At 45.6% G+C, this 23,113-nt stretch overlaps 1 protein-coding gene across 2 annotated transcripts in view; it reads right to left on the reverse strand.

The window, feature by feature from the left end:
• EIF2S1 (eukaryotic translation initiation factor 2 subunit alpha) overlaps window positions 1-23,113 on the reverse strand; it is a 59,805-nt gene that overhangs the window by 18,217 nt on the left and 18,475 nt on the right. For both annotated transcript variants that reach the window (XM_029598865.1, XM_029598864.1), the window contains exons 2-3: window positions 20,125-20,366; window positions 12,003-12,082 (exon numbers count right to left, since the gene is read on the reverse strand). In XM_029598865.1, coding sequence (XP_029454725.1) covers window positions 12,003-12,082; window positions 20,125-20,365 — 321 coding nt within the window. In that variant the 5' untranslated portion in view covers window position 20,366. The remainder of the gene's footprint in view (window positions 1-12,002; window positions 12,083-20,124; window positions 20,367-23,113) is intronic.

A 23,113-nucleotide genomic window follows, 5' to 3' on the forward strand; every position in this document is an offset into this window, starting at 1 on the left:
AGGCCCTGGGTGCGGAGCCCCTTTACAAGAGCAATCTAGCCCAGGGTGGACCTGTGGTTAGGACATCTGTGGTTAGGTGCATCTGTGGTTAGGACAATATGGGTCGGAGGAGATTGGAAACGTATTCCCCATTCCAAATTCGAGAGAACCTGCCACCAATATAAAGAGTCCTGGAGAAACAGAGTGATTCGGATGCATGCGGGAGGACCTGGATGGTCTGGCACTACTGTAACCTTAATGTACACTGGGCTCTGTGCATATGTAAACATGCCAAGGGAGTAACATGGATAGTTGCGGTCATGTGGCCCAACAGCTACAACATATGCCGAGCTGACAACCTGCTGACTCTGTTGAATCCCCACTGCTATGGATGCCAAGGAGACCACCCTGGAGTGTGATAAGAAGGCTTTTGCCCGAGCATGACTAGCAGGGCTCCTATGAAGTCCAATTTGAGGTGATGGGCTGAGATGGGATTTCGGGTAGTTGATGACAAACCCTAGTGACTCCAACACCCGGATGGTCAAGTGAGCAGCAAGTCATCCAAGTAAGGGAAAACATGCACGCCCAGCCTGCGGAAGTATGCCTCCACCACGGGCAGGTACTTTGTAAAGACATGTGGGGCCGACGCTAGCCTGAATGGCAACACACTGAACCGGAAGTGCTGTTTCTCCACCACAAATCTGAGATACTTCCTGTGACTTGGAAAGATCTTGATATGAGTGTACGCTTCCTTTAAATCAAGGAAGCATAGCCAGTCTCCTTTTTTCAGGAGGGGAATCAGAGTGCACAGGAAAACCATCTTGAACTTTTCTTTTTTTTTTAGAAACTTGCTCAAGGCCTTCAGTTCTAGGATGGGAAAAAGTCCACCTGTTCTCTTTGGAATCAGGAAGTACCTGGAGTAGAATCCTTGCCCTCTTTGCCTTGGTGGGACAGGCTCAACTGCTCTGGCTGCTAATAGGGCGGAGAGCTTCATTAAACAGTACCCCCCTGATGCATTATCGGCCCCCAAAATGGGCACGGAGGAGAATTTGACAGGACACCCAGTAAGTTCAATCAATACCCTTGGCGGACGATAGACAGAACCTACTGGTCCAAGGTTATATTGGGACACCGATTCGCAAAGAATCGTAGCCTGCCCCTGACTTGGGGATCCAGTGTCTCAGGTAGAGGCAGTTGGCTTATGCTCCCTATGAGGCAGTCAAAACCCCGTATCGGGATTTGGCTGTGGCGCCAGCTGGGGCTTGGGAGCTCACTGCTGCCTGGGACAGCCTCAAGAGCTCACTCTCTGTGAACAGGAGCGAGGGGCCAGAGGACAGTACTTCCTCTGGTGTTAGAAAGACCTTCTCTGACCCTGCCTCGCAGACCTCCTGGCTGAGGAGGGTGGGTCCAAAGTGCTGGTGGAGAGATATTGGAGAGTCTCATGGTGATCCCGCAACTGGGCCACCGCATCCCTCACCTTATCTTCGAAGAGATTCTCTCCTGTACACAGCAGGTCAGCAAGTCTTTCCTGCACCTCTGGTTGCCATTCTGCGGGTGCCGATTATGCGGGCGCCGATTCCCGCTGCAGAGAGACTTGCTGCAGTCTTGAAAACATTGTAGGTTGAACGACCTCGTGTTTGCCACACTCCAGGCCCCGACACCCCAGCGACAAAAAGGTGTCTTGCTGCTGTTGAGGCAGCCACTTGGTCGCCTCCTGCACCTGCTTCCAGAGGTTGCGTGAGAATTGGCTCCCTGAAATACTTTCCTCCCAAGAGCGTCCATCGCTCTGTGATCCTTTCCTGAGGGCACCGAGGCATGGGTCCGAAAGTGCTTGGCCCTCGAGAACTGATTCAACCACCACTGATCGATGTGCTGGCTAATGCTTTTTGAATCCGGTAGCCTGTTGGATAAGGTAAACCCCGTCCGCCTTCTTGTTCACAGGAGATACTGTGAAGGGGTGCTCCCAAATCTTCAACAGCAACTCCTTAAAGGTCTCGTGCACCGGGACCACCACTGTCTCTTTAGGAGCCTCCACAGCATCTTGTGCCTGGTGTCCTCCTCCGTCATCAACAAACAGGATGGCCTCTGCCATCTCCTTCACAAAACCTACGAAGGTCAGGTCCTCTGGCAGAGAACTCCTTTGTTTCTCTAAAGGAGATGGTTCTGAGGGGAAATCTTCTGGACCAAGGGGTCATATGGGACCCTCATCCTCAGTAAGACACTGAGCCAGCAGTGGTTCCAACAGAGTGCACGAGCATCGGCACCATCAGTGCCGCCGGTCTGATACCCTACAGGGCCCGCTCAACCGCCAGCTTGACTCTGTGCTTCAACTCGTCCTTGAAAGTTGCTGATGCCAAAATGAACTGGGAGGCAGGGGTGGCGGCCAGATCTTCCTCGGATCTCCGAGGTGGATCTGCGACTGACTAGGACTGGTGGAGACCATCGCGGACCCCCATCATCAATGGAGGATAGGCACTCCTTGCCGCGGGGTCACTTCGGGGACATCAAGGCAAGTGCGCTTGTCTTCCTGAGCCTGGCACTGTGCATCGAAGATGACAGATGCCAATGCTTCCTTGGTTTTTTCCCTTGGTGCTCGGCCTGATCTTTCCCTGGTGCAGAGGTCAACATTGATGAACCCAATGTCCTTGACCTGGAAGAGACCGACAGGGACTGGTCCCCGGCACTCCTATCTATCTGCCAGTGGTATTGCCAAAGCCAAAGGCCCTGCCAATGTCAATGACACTGTGTCCATCGGTGCATCTCCACAGTCCTCCATGGGATGCCATCAATACAGCTTCACCATCTTATCGAGACGAGCGCGACGCCCCTTCAAGGTCATCTGGTTGCACAAGCAGCAACCCCTGATATCATGCGATGCCCCCAGGCAGAGAATATACACATCTCGTGGGTCTGTGATGGATATGGTCCTCGGGCACTAAGGGCATCGACAGAAGCCAGACGAGGACATGACGATGCGAACAAAAAGGGGCGAAATGAGGTATGGTGACTGAGTGACCATATTTTGTGGACAAAAAAACTGGGCAGACTAGATGGGCCAGATATTCTTTTTCTGTCTTCATTTACTGAGAGGTCAATATATGGCAGCACGATGAGTGGATAATTTATCCAGATGTTAGCCAGATAAATTACTGAGGAGCACTGCCAATTCTGCTGAATTGGGCCAGTTTGGCAAACTTTAAGAGTGCTCTCTGGCATAATCAGACTTAGCTGAATTAATTATCTGGCTAACTAAACTGGATAAGTTGGAGGCGTTCCAGGGCAGAGTTAACTTTTATCCTAGTAAACAGGTGATAAGTCAGAGGCATTCAGCACTACAGGAAATTTAAACCTGCAGCTTGTCTGGCTAAGTACCGAACTTATATCACATAATCCAAAAAGAGGAAAGCTTAATGTTTTTATTTGTGTTCACAAAATATTAACTTCACAATGTGTCCAAGGATAAAACATCACACACACTCTCACTCACTCGTATAAAAACATTCACATCGAGAGTACACAGCAGGTCAGCATGTATAAATCTTTGACATGTACTATGATCTAACAAACACTTCCCTGTGGAACACTCCACTTACATACTCATTAACACTACATACATTTATACAAATTGCATTTTAAGCTGATATCTCCTGTGTAACATCTCTTGCGATTTTCTAATATTGAAGTGGAATAAGTCTGAGTGGCTTTGTCTGGCTAAGTACCGAACTTAGCCAGACAAACATTTCAAGATGGTCTTCTATGTAAAGAGATTTATAAGTAGTGAGTTTGATATATGTGCACTAATAATGGTTTATTTGATGCAATGGCACTGACCCTCTGAAATGATGCAAAAATGCTACGGAGAGCTTATTTGAGTTGTTCTTAGGGTTTTCTTTATTACTTGAATTTTACACTGTCTGATAATCTTTATGTCTGTAAGATTACACTGTATACTATTTTGCAATGATTAAAGGTACTTTCTGATCTTAAACTTGTCTTTCTTCTTCAATTAGAAAGATTACATTTGGAAGAACATTTAAATTCAGCCGAGAAGTTTCTCATCTTTGTTTTTGTCTTTTTCCAGACAATTTTATCACTGATCCAATAATTAATCTGCTAACCATATATTTTGAAGGTTAGGAGAATGGAAAAACCTGAATATAATAAAGAATTTCTATAAAACAGTGCTATCAATATTTATATATGCTCCTCATACCAGTAAAGCCTTGGAGATCTTTTAATTGTTTTGTGTTTTTGTTTTTTCGGGGGTTTTAAACTTTTTTTTATTATGTTTGGTTGGCTACTATAATCATTGTTTGGTAGGAGTTTATTTTATGGTTGGGGTGGTCATTGTTTTCGAACTCTGTATGGTTTGCCTGTGTTTTGTAAAGTTATAGATTCCAGTTGGGTGTTGAACTTTGTCTTAAAGTGTTTGTTTTTAATTGTTTAAATTGATTATTTTGATGCAAATTTTATGTTTTTATTGCACCTTGCCCTGAGGAAGGGTTAATAATCAGATATTTAGAAATTATAAACTTGTGAACAATTACACAGAATACATTTTCAATAGAAATACAATAAAATATACAGAGGAAATACAAAAAATTAATAGCCGCTCTGAATGACCTATAAGGTCTACTGGTCTATCGTAATCTGGGCCCACATCTGGAGAAATTCTGAACTGACTGACTGCTTATCTTTTGCTACAGAGACTGGACCCCTAATTCCTTCATTGGGAGCTTTGGGAAGTCTTGTAGCTCCTGAACTCTCAACATTTCCCTCTCTCTTGGAACTTCGAAAAAACTGAAATGTACCATATGACTATACAGGGTTTTTCCATGTCTAGCTAAGTGTTCAGGTCTCATAGAAATAGGCATAAAATAAGTAGCCTCACACTGTGAACTATAATAGCCTTTTCTATTTCTGAAGTTACTGTTAGTGCCCTGCACTGACCATAACTAACTCAAACTGGATCCTCTTTGCAGCTAACATTTTAGAGGAGTAAGGCATTGTAAATAGGCATAAAATTATTCATAATATGCTAGAAATGTAGATAACTAAACAAAGCCTTTATTGGACAGGACTGGAATTTTGCCTTATATGGAAATACATCATGTGTAGGTAATGCCACTCAAAGGTGGTAAGCTCCAATTATTAGCCTAATAGAGTGCTTCCCAACATTTTTTGCTTCGTGGCATGCCTAGCACAGGCTTCACTTTGTTGTGGCACACCAACCACTTCCTCTTCTCTTCCCTCATCCCATTGGCATCATCACCTTCTCCATCCCCCCCATTCCTTGGCACCATCACCTTTTCCCTTCCCCTTTTCCCTATGATCAATCACCCCTCCCCTGGCATCATCATCTTCTTTCCTTCCCTCTCCCACCACCCCCTGACATCACCACTTTATCTAGCTCTCATTCTCTCCCACCCTACCCCCTGGTATCATCATCACCAACCCTCTCCCACCATCTCTTCCTCTCCCCTCACATTATCATCACCATCCCTCTCCTTCTACTCCCCCTCCATCATCTTAATCTTCCCTCTCCCTCCACCCCCTCCCCCACCCCCTGGAATTATCATCACTTCTCTCTCCACTTCTCACCCCTAGCATCAACATCACCATCTTCTCTTTCCTTCTACCTCTCTCCCCCATTCCCTGGCATCATCACATTCCCTTTCTCCTCCTTGGCATCATCATTACCAACTTCCCTTTCCTTCTACTCCTCTCTCTCACTCCCTGGAATCAATACCTTTTCTCTCCCTCCCTATCTTCTGCACTTCCCCTGCTTTCATAATTATGCTCTTCCCTTTACCCCCTCCTTCACTTCTTGCCCTCACCTTCCCTTTCCCTCCATCTATCTCCACCACCAGGCCTTATCATCACCTTCCCTCTCACACAACAGCTCTTCCATCACCATCACCTTCCCCCTCCACCCCTCACCTTCTGACATCATCACCTTCTCTCTCCACCTCCTCACCCCTGGAAACATCACCATTTTCCCTTTCCTTCTACCTGTCCCCCCCCCCCCCCCCCCGCTCTTCCATCTCCTGTAATCATCAATTTCCCCTATCCCTCCATCCCTCTCCCCCACCCCAAGCATCATTATCACCTTCCACCACCTCTTCCCCCCGCTCATTTGCATCATCATAACCTTCCCTATCCCTTCACCCCCTAATCATCCTCACCTTCCATCTCCCTCCTCCTGGCATCATCTCCTTCCCTCTGCCTCCAACCCTCTCCCTTACCACCTGGCACCATCATCACAATCATTCTGCCTCAACCTCTCTCCTTCACCCCCTAGCATCATCAACTTCCCTCTGCCTCCACCCCGTGGCATCATTACCATCCCGCTCCCACCTACCTCGGCATCATCATTAACTTCCCTCTCTCTCAACCCTACCCGTGCCAATCACCATCTCTTCCTTTTCCCTCCACCTCCTGGAATCTCCTGCCTTCTCCCTCACTTCCTGGCATCATCATCATCATCTTCTTCTTCTCTCTCCCCCACTTCCTGGCATCAATTTCCCTTCTCTCTCTCCCACATTCAGTGGCACATTCAGCTGTCCCTTTCCCCACCCCACTCCCAATCCCTGAACAGCAGAAGTCTGGGAGCAGGCTTACCCAGTGCTGCTTCTTTCACCTTTGCCAGCTTCCCTCTGCAATCTGAACTGCACAGGGCCAGCAAGTCTCACAAGGCTAGAAAACCTCATGTAGTTTCCAATGCAGAGAGCCAGCAGAGGTGAAGCAGGAGTAGTTGCCAATAAGTGCTGCTCTCTGTCGCCCCCTGCTGGTTGGAGGACATCCTGCAGGCCCAGAGGGAAAGGCAAAATAAAGATTCAAGGCGCAGCACACCTGCAGTACACCTGTTGGGAAACGCTGGCCTAATACTAAGTAATGAATTACTGTTTACTAATTAAAAGCCTGAAGTTAAATAATGTTCTGCGCTTGATAAAGACACATTGGCTATGCTTGTCTTCTTGCATACAAGTTATATCTAAATAAAGAAACTTACTGAATCCACTGGGCGTGGTTATTGTCTGAAGACAGGTATCTTGACACAGACCTTTGACATTACAAAGGCTTCTAGAAAGCAACTGACTTGATGATCCTTGCTGTTCATCCTCTTGAAGTCTGTAAACTTTAGATTCTCCCCAGGCTGTGATATTCCTCGCTCGGTCTTCACCGAATAGAAGCCTGCCTTGAAGGAAAGCTTGGTTGGCTAACTCATAGAAGTTGAATCTAGATCCTCTGCAGACACACAAATGCCTGGCTGCTATACTATGCTCCTGGCCAAGATATGAAGTAATCAAAGATGCAGCTGCTCCCCAGTTCCAGTTACACTGCCTTTTCCAGCTTTGAAATGTTGTTTTCCCGCAAAAATTATTCTGAATATGATGAGACAAGTGCAAGCCAGTTTTCGTCACCTGAAGAGACATACTAGCCATCTCAAAGGCCTGCTTGAGAATTGCCTCTATTCTTTTCCATCCTGTGCATCTTAGAGTACTGCACCACCTTCCACAGGAATCATGATTCTCAACATCACCGCACAAGCCAGCACATTCACCTCAGGAAAATTTCAGTTTCCCACTTCTAGGGAGATAAGGAGAGACAGTCTCATCTTTTCTTTCTTTGTTTTTTTTTGGGGGGGCGAGCAAACCCCTTTAAAATTTTCTTCAGAATTCCATTCCAAAAAAATTTCCTTGACTGACCTGAGCAACAGAAACTCTGACTCCTGAACACTAATCAAAATGGAATCTTCTGAGGTCTCGGGACCTTTCTCCATTGTTCCCTCAGAAATCTTTTGCACCAGCAAGAAATGGGAAATTAAGAGAAACAGCTCTTCTTCATGAAGCAGACTAATCACAGCACAGCTGTCTTCCCCTTCAGGGGAACACTCTACATCCTTCAACTCTCTCCTACTGGCACTCTCCTTTAAGACATTTAAGGCCAGAAAGAATCACTGGATCGGATGATTTTTTTTTGTCCTACCTTCTCATCCTTTTAACACTAGAAATCTCTGTTGTACTCTGCCCTAGAGAAAACACCTGTTGCAGACATCGTAAAATTTCCAAGGAAATGCTGATAGGCTGCAGAGGAGATGGACATCATGGAGAGAAAACTACCAATATAAAAATCAGCAGCTAATATAGCCCTGCAGGATGCCAGAGTGGAGGCCTGGTTCAAACCTCTTGCTGCACAAACAAAATAGTTGCCAGATCAGCCACAGCAGACCAACTGCCAGCAGGAACAGAGTGCACTTCCAGCCCAGCTGGAACGGTTCCCTTCTGGGGCAGATAGCTCCTTCTGCTCCTCGAATTACTCTTGCGGCTGATTCGACGGACCTCCTCCCACCACCTGCCTCTGCACTGCACAATGTGTACGGGGGGGGTGGGGCTTTCCTCCACCCTCCACTAGAGAAGATAAATTCTCTTCAACATGTTCAACAAAATAAACTCCCAGGATGAGAAAAAAGCTTTTTTTTTTTTTTTTAACTCACTATATGTTGAACAGCACTAAGCTTCCTGAAAAAAAACATTGTCCTGCGCAGAAATCTTGGTTTTTTGGGGTTTTTTTTTAAATTTTATAAAAATTTACAAGTCAGAAGGAAAAGGCAGAGTTGCTTACCTGTAACAGGTGTTCTCCGAGGACAGTAGGATGTCAATCCTCACACATGGGTGACATCAGATGGAGCCCAGCCTAGAACTTTGTTCTCAAAGATTCTAGAACTTTCACACATGTCCTACTGAGCACGTACAGCTGTAATATCACCCTGACCCCTAGGCAGAGTCCCTCAGTCCATGATATAGCTAATACATGGAGAAACCAACCCCCAGGGTAGGTGGGTAGTTACGTGAGGACTGACATCCTGCTGTCCTCCGAGAACACATGTTACAAGTAAGCAATTCTGCTTTCTCCAAGGACAAGCAGGATGGCAGTCCTCACATGGGCGATTTCCAAGCTATAGGGAAACCGCACAATGCTGAAAGCATCACCTCTCCCCCTTTTGCCTGTGAAGCAGCAGACCCAAAAACAGATCTAGGAGAGAAAAGAGTTGGGTTCTTAACAAAAACCCCCAAAAACACAACCCATAGAATAGACAAGACACAAAACCCCAATGCAAATGCAGACAAGAAACATACTTCACATCATGGATAATATTACAAGCAGGGTTTCGGATCAGTAACCCCTGCTAACGACAATATGTCTAGAACTGCTTCAATACAAGAAAAGGCCTAGAGAAGAACTCTTTGACGAAGACTGCACAGTTTCCTTCAGTGTCACAATACAACCGAAAAATCAACTGGGCCTTCCCAAGCCCAGCACTGTGCATTGAAGGTGACTGGTGCCGATGTTTCCTCGGCTTGGTCTTTCCCCGGTGCCAAAGCCGATGATGTTGAACCCGATGTCCTCGACCTGGAACAGACAGACAGAGGCTGGTCCCCAGCGCCCTATCTGCCGGCAGCATCAATGGCCCGGTGTCCATCGGTACGGCTCCAAGGTCCTTCGGCGATGCCACCAATGCCAACTTCGAAGGCTCGGACTTTCTCGCCCCAAAAAAGCTTTTCCATTTTGTCGAGGCAAGCGCAGCGTCCCTTGGGGGTCATTTGTTCACATAAGTGGTGCCCCCGGATGTTGTGTGATGCCCCCAGACAGAGGGTACACACATCGTGTGGGTCTTTGATGGACATAGTCGTTAGGCACAGCCATGTCGAAGCAAAAAGAAGGGGTGAAAAAGAGAATGGAGACAGCAGGCCACAGACACCAGCAGGCACCGAACCACCGAAAACCCTTGCTGGAACTGGAGAGGGACCCGCGCCAAGAAAAGACGAAAAAAAATTGGTGCAAAAAGTTTTCTAAGGTAATTTAAGAAAAAAATGCCACAAGCTCAGAGAAACCGCGATGCGAAAGCTCTGCAGAAAAAAAGAGAGACTGAAGAAGGACCCCGCATGGATGCATGGTATAGTGCATGTTGGGCCTGCTCGGTGTATCTAGTCAAAGTTCTAGAAACTTTGACATAAGTTTTCTGTGCCGGGCTCCATCCGATGATGTCACCCATGTGAGGACCACATCCTGTTTGTCCTAGGAAAACCCCCTAATCTTGACTGGGGAGCTACCCCAAAGAGGAGACTCAGAGTACGAGAGGGATAACAAATCTGGAAAAGCTCCCATCGTGAAATAGACCTGCTGTACCTTAGGATGACCTAAGAAGAGTGCTATTGCCTAACCTGCTCTCAGATCTCGTGGGGAACAGAGAGCGACTGCCAGTCAGAAGCATTGAAACCTCTTATTAGGGAAACTGAGAATGAAGGCCACCCATTTTATGGGTGGACAACCCATAAGGGGCACCCCTGAAAACCCAGTCATATCTCCCCTTCCTGAAGGGACAAGAAAGCAATGAGATTTGGGACTCCCAATCCCGAAAAACCTTCCAACTTGCCAGGTGAGAGTTGGGCTAGTCACTGACCGCTGAGGGTCATAACCAAATCTGCCACTTGCAGCCACAGTCAGACAGGGTAGGCCACCATGGTAATCAATGGAGGGATGAATGGTCCAATGACCACCGCTGCTGTCCCCCAATGTCTGCCGATCCCGTCCTACAAGGAGATGCACAGATTCAAAACTATTGAGGCTCCAGGTCAGCAATAGACCTGCAAGGGATGGAGCTCCTGGGTTTTCCTGAATTATTTGGATTTTCATACAATGACCCAATCTTGTATTTTGTCCTCTTTGGACTATTGCAATATTCTATTTTGGGGTTTCCTGAATCTCACTTACAGGCACTCCAATTTATTCAGAATTCTGCTGCACGTCTTATCTCTGGTTTTGCAATGCGCAATCATGTCTCTAGTTTTAGCTCACCTTTGGCTTCTCCTTATATTTGGCAGATAAAGTTTAAATTCTTTCTTTGGTATTTAAGGCTCTCCATAGTTTGGCGACCCCCTTATATTGCTTCCTCTATGTGTGCATAACATATAAGAACATAAGACATCCCATACTGGGTCAGACCAAAGGTCCATCAAGCCCAGTATCCTGTTTCCAACAGTGGCTAATCCAATTCACAAATACCTGGCAAGTACCTAAACATTAAATAGATCCCATGATACTAATGCCAGAAACAGTCCTGTCTTTGTTCTACATCTTAGCATCTTTTTCTTCCCTCTCCCAAGCCCGACTAGTGGTATCTCAGAAGTGGATTTTCAGTATTGCAAGTGCAGCACTTTGGAAGTCTCCTAATAGCGATTAGATCACAGAATGATTTGCTTTGGTTTAGGAAGCTTCTTTTCTCTGGCCTATCCAGATTGAGCTTTTCTTCTTTTAAGGCTGGGTATTATGCCTGCCAATTGTTCCTCATAACTGTTGTGTAGTTATTGCTGTGTTTAATTTTGTAGCTTCTTTTTATGATGTATGATTGTCTGGTTTTCTATTTTATATGTTGTTTTGTAATCCATTGAGATTCGTGGATCAATGGAAGGTAAATTATTTAAATAGATAAATAAATAAATGATTTAGTTTAAGAAGTTACTCTGTCTCCTTTTTAAATGTTAATACCAGCAGCTAGATTCCACTCTGGTTAAGGTGAAGCCCATCCCATCAGAAAAGGTTCCCCGTCACCAAAATGTTCACCAGTTCCAAACAAATCTAGAGCCCTCTTCCCTGCATCCCAGAGCTCAATCTGCTTTTGAGTCCTGTGTGTGGAATAGGGAACATTCATACAAGACCAATATTTAAAATCCTACTAAACTTAAATCTGTGCATAACACACTTCCTATTCCTTTCATTGTAAAAACTCACCCACTGAATTAAAATAGTGTGAGAGGGGGCAGGAATTAAATGTACTGTACTTTCTATAAGATGAGCTTGGCCCATTTCTAACACTAAACAATTTGTTGCACAGAGTCGATTAAGAAAACGTCACCTTTAATTATACATCTTTTACCATTGCTGCCGCTGCAAGAATGTGTAGTCTAACTGAGCAATGCTGTAACTCATTGAAAATGAGCAAACAAAAATAATGTACCTACAGTTTTAGATTTGGTAAATTTGTCTTCACATTTCAGTGCCTCTTCTGGCGAAACTCTTCTTTTAGACAAATCAATATATCCTATGTAAAAAAAAGCAATCAAAGATTAATTGCTATGCAAAAATTCCAAACCCAACCTAAATCTGTAACCCAACCCTTAAGAATTAGATGAAAACCCCACTTGCAAGTCTCACTCTACCCCCTCTCTCCCACCCCCAGATCAATGGTTACAGGTGTGTGAGCACTACACTTTGAAACAGAATTCACAATCCCCACAGCAGTTGTGTCCCTTCTTCCTGAAACAGGAGGTGGGGTCAGGGCTGCTGAGTGCATTCCGGCTCCTTGCCACTGTGCCAAAAATTCTGTTTTGAATTAAGGTGCCCACACCTGTATCTAGGCACTGATCAGCTCAAAAACATGACAGGGTGAACAGATGCAAGCTGCAATTCAAGAAAACTGTTTACATTTTGCAAGTGGTATTCCTGAGGGTTATAGCCTTTGTAGTTAACATTCTACAAACAGGAATTGACACTTTTTTAAATGTCTTTCCTACTCCAGTTGTAACATGCTTTAACAGTGGCAGAAATCTAGAGGTTGGTTACATGACCAGATGACCACCAAGCTTCAGTAGGGATTTCTCTTGCTTTACTATTTAAGATGAATTTTTGATGATCATTTGCACATTGAACCTTTCATATATCTTTGGAAATTTCATCAGGAATGCCATGAACACAGTTCAAAAGAAATGCTCTCTGTTAAGCTATGTGTACCAAGAGATATGCTATCCTTTGGAGCTCTGCAATACTATGGCATTATCACCGATAATGTGGGAAAAAATGGGATTAAAAACACTGCCTTGAGGCAGAGACAATGGAGAAATTACTTACCTGATAATTTTGTTTTCCTTAGTGTAGACAGATGGACTCAGTGGGTTTATGCTCCCCTGCCAGCAGATGGAGACGGAGCAATCTGACGTCACAGCATGCTGAGGCGATCAAAAACAGCAAACAATGTTAGGAATTATTAGGAAGGGAATGGAAAATAAAATGGATGATGTCATGATGCCTCTGTATCGCTCTAAGGTGAGACCACATCTTGAATACTGCGTGCAATTCTGGTCACTACATCTCAAAACGGATATATAGTTACATTGGTCAAAGTGCAGAGAAGGGCAACCAAAATGAAAAGGGGCATGGAACAGCTGCCCTATGAGGAAAGGCTAAAGAAGTTAGGGCTGTTTAGTTTGGAGAAACATAGAAATAGAAATATAGAAATGACGGCAGAAGAAGACCAATGGCCCATCCAGTCTACCCAGCAAGCTATGCATTTTTTTTTTTAAATTTCTCTCATACTTCTGTTACTCTTGGCTCTTAGTAACCTTTTGGTTCTATTTCCCTTCCACCCGCACCGTTAATGTAGAGAGCAGTGTTGGAACTGCATCCAAGTGAATATCTACCATAGTTAGGGGTAGTAACCGCCGCAATAAGCAAGCTACACCCATGCCTTTGTTTACCCAGACTATGTAACTCAGTCCTTGTTGGTTATTGTCTGTATATAGATCCACCTTTCTACGTTCCCCCTGCCGTTGAAGCAGAGAGCTATGCTGGATGTGTGTTGAAAGTGAAGTATCAGACTTTCTCCCCTGCCGTTGAAGCAGAGGGCTGTGTTGGATTTGCGTGAAGTATCAGACTTTCTCCCCTGCCGTTGAAGCAGAGAGCTATGTTGGATTTGCGTGAAGTATCAGACTTTCTCCCCTGCCATTGAAGCAGAGAGCTATGCTGGATATGCATTGAAAGAAAAGTATCTGGCTTATTTAGTTTGGGGTAGTAACTGCCGTAACAAGCAAGCTACTCCCCGCTTTTTGTGAATGCAAATCCTTTTTTTCCCACACTTCCTCTTGCCGTTGAAGCTTAGAGCAATGTTGGAGTCGCATTAACCGTGTGTATGTTTATTGAATAAGGGTATAATCTCCAGGCAGTAGCCGTCATTCCCGCGAGCCACCCACTCTTCATTCACGTCCTCTAGACTTGATGGGTCCACAGTGTTTATCCCACGCCCCTTTGAAGTCCTTCACAGTTCTGGTCTTCACCACTTCCTCCGGAAGGGCATTCCAGGCATCCACCACCCTCTCCGTGAAGAAATACTTCCTGACATTGGTTCTGAGTCTTCCTCCTTGGAGCTTCAACTCGTGACCCCTGGTTCTGCTGATTTTTTTCCCGACGGAAAAAGGTTTGTCGTTGTCTTTGGATCGTTAAAACCTTTCAAGTATCTGAAAGTTTGAATCATATCACCCCTGCTCCTCCTTTCTTCCAGGGTGTACATATTTAGATTCTTCAATCTCTCCTCATAAGTCATTCGATGAAGACCCTCCACCTTTCTGGTCGCCCTTCTCTGGACCGCTTCCATCTTGTCTCTGTCTCTTTGGAGATAGAGTCTCCAGAACTGAACACAGTATTCCAGGTGAGGCCTCACCAAGGACCTGTACAAGGGGATAATCACTTCCCTTTTCTTACTCGATATTCCTCTCTCAATGCAGCCCAGCATTCTTCTGGCTTTTGCTATCTCCTTGTCACATTGTATCGCCGACTTCAGATCATTAGACACCATCACCCCAAGGTCTCTCTCCTGCTCCGTGCACATCAGCCTTTCCCCCCCCCATCGAATACAGTTCATTCGGATTTCCTCTTCCAATATGCATGACTTTGCACTTCTTGGCATTGAATCTCAGCTGCCATATCTTCGACCACTCTTCCAGCTTCCTTAAATCCCGTCTCATTCTCTCCACTCCTTCTGGCGTGTCCACTCTATTGCAGATCTTAGTGTCGTCTGCAAAAAGACAAATTTTACCTTATATCCCATCCGCAATGTCGCTCACAAAGATATTGAACAGGATCGGTCCCAACAACGATCCTTGCGGTACACCGCTTAAAACCGCTCTCTCTTCAGAGAGAGTTCCATTTACCAACACACTGTCTTCTGTCCGTTAACCAGTTTGCAATCCAGGCCACTACCTCGGCACTCACTCCTAAACTTCTCATTTTATTCACCAGTCTCCTGTGCGGAACCATATCAAAAGCTTTGCTGAAATCCAAGTAGATGACATCGAGTGCTCTTCCTTGATCCAATTCCTTGGTTACCCAGTCAAAAAAGTCAATCAGATTTGTCTGACAGGATCTTCCCCTGGTGAATCCATGCTGCCTCTGGTCCAGCAATTCTCCCGACTGTAGATAGTTCACTATTCTCTCAACAGTGACTCCATTACTTTTCCCACCACCGAAGTGAGGCTAACCGGTCTGTAGTTACCAGCCTCTTCTCTGTTCCCACTCTTGTGAAGCGGGACCACCACCGCTCTTCTCCAATCACTCGGCACCACTCCCGTTTCTAGGGATCTATTGAACAGGTCACACAGCGGACCCGCCAGCACATCTCTGAGTTCCCTCAGTAGTTAATGTAGTTAATGTTATTTGTGGGACTGGTTGTTGAAAGGGTAGGCCCTTGCGCAAATTGTCCTTGTTCAGCCACCAAAGTAGAGAGGAACGTAGCTGGTGGGTTACTTGAAATGGAGAATGCAGTAGTTGAATGGCTTGGATCCACTGAGATCTTAAAGTCCATTGAGTTACCCTCATGGCTAGCCTTGCCATAGGAGTGACATGAACTGTGGAGGCCATGTGGGCTAATAAGGTTAGAAACTGATGAGCTGTTGCTTGTGTGCTTGAGTGAATCGAGTTTGCCAACAGGGACAGTGTTTCTGCTAGATCCTCGGGTAGAAAGGCCTTTGCAAGAATGGTGTTCAATTCTGCTCCTATGAAGTGAAGCAGGTGAGATGGCGTAAGATGGGACTTTTGATAATTGATGAGAAAACCCATGGAGTGAAGTACAGTAATTGTGCGATTGAGAGAAGCTAGAGCTCCTTGTTGAGATTGACTTCTGATGAGCCAGTCGTCTAGATATGGAAATAAATGGACACTTTCTTTGTGCAAGTGTGCTGCTATTACTGCCAGACATTTGGTGAATACTCTGGGAGCAGAGGCATAATCCGAATGGCAGAACTCTGTATTGGAAATGCTGTTGACCCACCATGAAGCACAGATACTTGCGATGAGGAGGGAATATTGGAATGTGACGTAAGCGTCTTGAAGATCCAGAGAACAAAGCCAATCTCCTGACTGAAGAAGTGGAAGCATGGTGCCTAGAGAAACCATCCTGAACTTTTCCTTCTTTAGAAATTTGTTGAGATTTCTGAGGTCTAGGATGGGACGAAGGCCTCCGGTTTTCTTTGGAATGAGGAAATAACGGGAATAAAATCCTCTGCCTGGGTGCTACAACCCAAGAAAGAGATCTAGGTGTCATAGTGGATAACACATTGAAATTGTCGGTACAGTGTGCTGCGGCAGTCAAAAAAGCAAACAGAATGTTGGGAATTATTAGAAAGGGAATGGTGAATAAAACGGAAAATGTCATAATGCCTCTGTATCGCTCCATGGTGAGAGCGCACCTTGAATACTGTGTACAATTCTGGTCGCCGCATCTCAAAAAAGACATAATTGCGATGGAGAAGGTACAGAGAAGGGCTACCAAAATGATAAGGGGAATGGAACAACTCTCCTATGAGGAAAGACTAAAGAGGTTAGGACTTTTCAGCTTGGAGAAGAGACGACTGAGGGGGGATATGATAGAGGTGTTTAAAATCATGAGAGGTCTAGAACGGGTAGATGTGAATCGGTTATTTACTCTTTCGGATAGTAGAAAGACTAGGGGGCACTCCATGAAGTTAGCATGGGGCACATTTAAAACTAATCGGAGAAAGTTCTTTTTTACTCAACGCACAATTAGACTCTGGAATTTGTTGCCGGAGGATGTGGTTAGTGCAGTTAATATAGCTGTGTTTAAAAAAAGGACTGGATAAGTTCTTGGAGGAGAAGTCCATTACCTGATATTAAATTCACTTAGAGAATAGCCACTGCCATTAGCAATGGTTACATGGAATAGACTTGGTTTTTGGGTACTTGCCAGGTTCTTGTGACCTGGGTTGGCCACTGTTGGGGGCAGGATGCTGGGCTTGATGGACCCTTGGTCTGACCCAGTATGGCATTTTCTTATGTTCTTATGTTCTGAGTCCGGGGCACCAGCTCTACCGCCCTGGCTTTCAGAAGGGTGGATAATTCTACTTGTAATTTATTTTCACTGAGATGAAGTTGACTTGGTGGAAAATCTATGGGAACTGAGAGGAAATTGAGTTGGTATCCTCGAGATATTATTGATAAGACCCATTGGTCTGATGTTATTAGCATCCAATTGTTGTAAAATTTGGATAGCCGGTCTCCCACTGGAAGTTCCGGCTGAGGGTTTGAGAAAAGGCTGAGTTCTCTGGATGTGGTTTCAAAAACCAGCAGCAGGTCCTGTCTGTGGAGCAGGTTGGGGCCTAGCTGCCCTCTGCTGTCTTGGTTGTGGCCTTTGTTGTGTTCTAGAAGGCCTGGGTCCAGATGCAGGAGGGTAACGCCTCCACTGCCGGTAAAAAGGTCTTCTGATGTCCTTTCATTGAGGCCTACGCCCAGTGTGCGTAGGGGGGTCCTGTCCTGTGGGAGGGAAGAAAGCTGTCTCAGTGTTTCCGTGTGTTCTTTTAGCTGAGACACAGCATCTTGGACCTTGGATCCGAAAAGGTTGTCTCCCAGACAGGGGAGATCCACTAACTTATCCTGAACCTCCGGTCTAAGGTCTGAGGCCTTAAGCCATGCCCATCTCCTGGCACTGATGCCTGATGCAGCCACCCTTGAAGCTGTTTCTAAGCAGTCATAGGCCGCCCAGACCTCATGTTTTCCGGCCTCCAGACCCTTGTGGATGATGGCCTGGGCAGCCTCCTGATATTGAGTAGGGAGAGATGGGACAAATTCTTGAATTTGTTTCCATAAATTTCGTTGGTACTGGGTCATGTAGAGCTGATAGGAAGAAATCCTAGAGTTCCACATGACTCCTTGAAACACTTTACGACCCAGGGAATCCAGAAATCTATGGTCTTTGCCTGGGGGGTTTGATGAATGTATTCTTGTTCTTTTTGACCTCTTTTGTGCTGATTCCACCACCACTGAGTGGTGAGGAAGTTGTGACTTCTGGTATCCAGGAGTGGATTGCACTAGGTAGGTACTGTCCATTCTCTTATTTACTGCTGGGACAGAGCAGGGATGTTCCCACAGACGATGTTGTAATTGTATGAGAACATCATGTATTGGAATAGCTACTACCTGTTTTAGAGGGTCAACAAATTGGAGTACCTCCAAGGTTTGTTGCCTGATGTCCTGCTCTGTTTCTAATTTAAAGGGGATGGAGTCCGCCATCTCCTGTACAAAAGTGGTGAAAGTGAAATCTTCTGGAGGAGATTGCTTTCTGGGATGTGGTGGTGATGGGTCAGACATAAAACCTTCTGATGATGTGTCTGAGGCAGTGTCACTCCAAGTATCATATTCTGGAGTGTGCTGTGGAGGTGCTGAAGTCCTAGGTGGGGGAGGAAGGCCAGAAGGTCCTGGTAAAGGATCTTCAGGAGAGGAGTCCTCAGTATTATCCTCTCTTGGATTAGATGGTAAAGAATCCAATAAATCCTGATATCTTTTCATAAGTATGTTATGTAGTGCTGACTCTGTGGATCTTGGAGCCCCAGGAAGGAGTGGCATCGTTGGTGAAGGCTTTGGCATCGAAGATATTGGTGTCTTCGATGGTTTTCTTGTAGTCACTGATGTTTTTCCCTTTTTTGCATGTGTCGGTGCAACGGTGAAGATGGGCACTGGTGCCGGAACCGATGAAGCCTTCGACATAGTGTCTGATAAGACAGAAGGCATCGAAGTTGGAAACGACATTGAGGTCAGCAGTGAAATCTATGTCACTGGCATCGGCGATGTCACCGGCATCGAAGACGTCACCGGCATTGGCGATATCGCCGGCATTGGCGTGGTCGCCGAAAGTTGTTCTTTTAGGGCTTGCATTACTGCTTCCTTGATGAGTATCGACAAGTCCTGTGGAATGGGTGGAATGGCTGGCACCGGTGGAGGAGGAGACGATCTCTCCTGTGATGGCTGTATAGGTGGTACCGAAGTAGGCCCGGAAGGTAGCGGTGTATCTTTGTGTCTTTGCCGCTTCACGCTTGGTTCCCCCGGAGAGGGAGCTAACGGTGGTGTCGGGGCATGACGATGTCGATGCTTATGCTTAGGCCTTATTTCAGTTACTGACCTTATCGATGCAGTCGACGGTGTTGGCGATGCTTGATCCCCAGATCCTTCCAGTCGACGTTTCTTCAGCAGGACTTTTTTTGTAACTCCTGCTGAGGATGATTTTGTGGATGTCGAAGGTGAAGGAAGGAGTTGTAGGTGAAAAAGATGATCCATTTTTTCTTGCCTAAGTTTCCTTCCTTTCGGAGTCATTTCTTGACATTGTTGGCAGGACGAAATGTCATGTTTTTCACCCAAACAGACGACACACTCTAGGTGTGGGTCTGTGACTGAAATGGTCCGATTACAAATCGGGCATTTTTTAAAACCCGAAGCCATGTCAGTATAGACAGCCGTTGATGAAAGCAGAAAATTTGTGAGAAAATTTATCCTCTTTACTAACATAAAAACGCTATCAATTTCTCACTGACCAGTGAGAAAAGGGGGAGTGAGATCCCGTATGGGAGAAAATCTTTGGAAAAAATGACTTTTTCAGTCAGAAGTGAGTAAAGAAACTCACAGGGCTCCTGTCTCCGCGATGCTTACAGCAGCGCGCAAAAAGGGAGACTAGAGTGAGACCCCTGTAGCAGAGAATATTATGGCATGCTGGGCATGCTCAGTGGCCTCACAGTGCCAGTCAAAAGTTTCTAGAAACTTTGACAGAAAGTTTTCCCGCACTAGGACTCCATCAGTGACGTCACCCATATTGAGGACTAGCATCCTGCTTGTCCTGGGATAAAAATAAAACAACTTCTTGGTAACTATGTTAATGCATTAGAATGGCAGGACTACTAAATTAGTGTACAATTTCTAGATAACATCTTCAAAGTCCTCCAGAAATCTTCCCACAACATCATGTCATTTTTTGGTTGTTTAATGTGACTGCTCATAATACACTCATTACACTTGCAAATTATCCTTGTTTACCTTTGTCTTTGTCAACCCTTATGACGACCACACACTCATTCCTTCCAATGCGGATCAGTTTGTTGATGGAACGGATCCGTCTTCTGGAAAGCTCACTGAGCAGGATCATACCCTCAATGTTGTTGTACTCCAGAAGGCTAACATAGGCTCCCATTTCTGCAATGGAGCGCACATTCACCATGACTACATCATCCACTTCTGGAAACTTGTGCTGATAAAACCTACAACTGAGTCCTGGCATGCTAAAAGGAGAATAAAACATGACTGTTTAGTATGGAATATTAACATTTCAAACAGATCTTAATAATAGTCCTAATCAACAAATGCTTCATCCCATTTTGCATCTAATTTCAAATAAAAGCTCATGTTCAAAAACACCCAGCTGATATCTATGAGAAATTTTACTTTTAAAGTTCTTACTAAAATCCTTTGGGAGTATCATCATCAGCAACTAAACTTTGGGTGAAAAACCCTGGTCTCAGATTTGGTTGAGGAGTTAATGTGGTAGAGGTTTTTATTTTTTCTTTACATCACTTTTAGAAGTCATTAAAATCCAATTGTAACACAAAGTGGTCCCATTTTCTGAAAGCATATATTTTAAACACCCTTGGTTTGAATTCCAATCCTTTTTTGGTAGAAATCCATTTTACTGCTGGTGATCAATAAGTGTGAAGATAGACTCAAAACTATGAATCTAATTACTACTTAAATAATGGTTCAAGCAAATAAACAAATAAATGTTAGTAACTGACATTTGGACCTTTTGAGATCAGCTATGTTTGGAACAGCATTAATTATTAGGCACACAGTGATAATGGTCCATATTAAATTATCGTCACAAGTATCATATATGGGATACCACATTAGAAAATAATACCATTCTCTGGGGCCAATGTAATAAGACCCGCGGCAAAACAGGCGCTAGTTATGAGCTCGGGTTTTGATCAGCGCACGCAGTTGAAGCTGCCGCTTCCGTGGGATGTAATAAAAATAAATTATGCAAATAATTTGTACACAGAAATCCATGCACATACAGAAAAATGCAGGTACCTAAGCATGGTAAGGAAAATTGGTTCTTGCCTGCTAATTTTCATTCCTGTAGTACCATGGATCAGTCCAGAGAGTGGGTTGAGCCTCCTGTCCAGCAGATGGAGACAGAGAAAAACTGAAAGGGTATCCTATATCGGGACAGAGCCTACCCTGCATCCCTTCAGTATAAACGTTATCAAAGCAGATAAACAGAAAGATAACCAGCTTAAGAAGAAGCAAGCAACAAGTAACTGATAAATTGAACAATTCAAAACTCTGTAAATAAAGTTCTGAGAGGAAGCAGAGAGAGCCACGAAACAAGTGAAGAGAGCTTCGAGCGGACGTTGTAGACAGAATATGGGAGGGAATCTGGACTGATCCGTGGTACTACAGGAACGAAAATTAGCAAGTATGAACCAATTTTCCTTTCCCTGTACGTACCCGGATCAATCCAGACAGTGGGATGATCAAAGCTACCCTAAACAGGGTGGGACCGAGACAGTCCCGCTCAAAGCACCTGCCTTCCGAAGGAGCCAAAAACTGGCACCTGCACATTGAGGCGATAATGATGAGCAAAAGTATGCAGAGACTTCCACGTAGCTGCTCTGCAGATTTCCTGCAGAGAGACCGACTGACTCTCCGCCCAAGAAGTAGCCTGTGAACATATAGAGTGGGCCTTTAAGCCCTCCGGAACCATCCGGCCCAGACAGATATATGTCTATGCAATCGCCTCCTTTAGCCAGCGAGCGATCGTAGCCTTAGAAGCCTTGTTTCCTCTATTTGGGCCACTCCATAAGACAATCAGATGATCAGAGACCCAAAACTCATTTGTAACCTGTAAGTAGTGCAGCAGCACTCGTTTAACATCCAGGCGCCGCAGGTCACCACCAGGCGTGTTCGCAATGTCTTCAGAAGAAAAAGCAGGAAGTTCCACCGACAGATTGACATGAAAGGAAGATACAACCTTTGGCAAGAACGACGGTACCATCTTAAGGGAGACCCCATAATCAGAAAAACGGAGAAAAGGCTCCCTACAAGACAGCGCTTGGAGCTCTGACACCCTCCTGGCGGAAACGAGAAAAACTGTCTTGAGAGTTAGATCATTAAGCGTGGCCAGCCGGAGAGGTTCAAAGGGTGCCTCGCAAAGAACTCGAAACACAAGTTAAGGCTCCACGAGGGGCAAGTAGGCCGGGCCGGTGGCTTCAAATGCTTGGCCCCCTTGAGGAATCGAGTGACATCCGGATGAGCCGCCACTGCGTAACCATCGATACTGCCTAGGAGGGATCAGAGAGCGGAAACCTGTACCCGCAAGGAGCTGAAAGACAGACTCTTGGAAAGGCCATCCTGGAGAAAAGAGAGGACTTGGGAGACCGGAGCCTTGCGTGCCGGCACTCCGGACTCAGCACACACAGTCTCAAAAACTCTCCAAACCCGGACGTAAGCGAGAGAGGTAGAAGTCTTACGGGCCCGCAACAGGGTGGATATAACTTCTTCTTTATATCTCTTCTTTCTTAGTCACTGGCGTTCAAAAGCCAGGCCGCTAGACAAAAGCGATCTGCCTAATCGAAAAATACTGGACCCTGCCAGAGAAGGTGTGACAGATGGCCGAGGCAAAGAGGACCGTCCGTTGCGAGGTTCACCAGATCCGCGTACCATGGTCTGCGGGGCCACTCGGGGGCCACGAGAATGACGGCTCCCCGATGAAGTTCTATTCTTCTGAGAACTTTTCCCACCAGAAGCCAAGGAGGGAACACGTACAGGAGAACGTCGTGAGGCCAGGGAAGAACCAGAGCATCCACTCCTTTCGAGCAGTGCCCTTCTGCGGCTGAAGAATCTGGGTGCTTTTGCATTGTTTAGAGTAGCCAACAGGTCTAAGTGGGGGGGACCCCACCTGCATATGATCAGATCCATCGCTCTGTCGGAGAACTCCCACTCTCCGGGATCTAGACGCTAACGACTG

This window comes from Rhinatrema bivittatum, chromosome 4 (assembly GCF_901001135.1).
Source record: "Rhinatrema bivittatum chromosome 4, aRhiBiv1.1, whole genome shotgun sequence".
NCBI classification, from domain to species: domain Eukaryota; kingdom Metazoa; phylum Chordata; class Amphibia; order Gymnophiona; family Rhinatrematidae; genus Rhinatrema; species Rhinatrema bivittatum.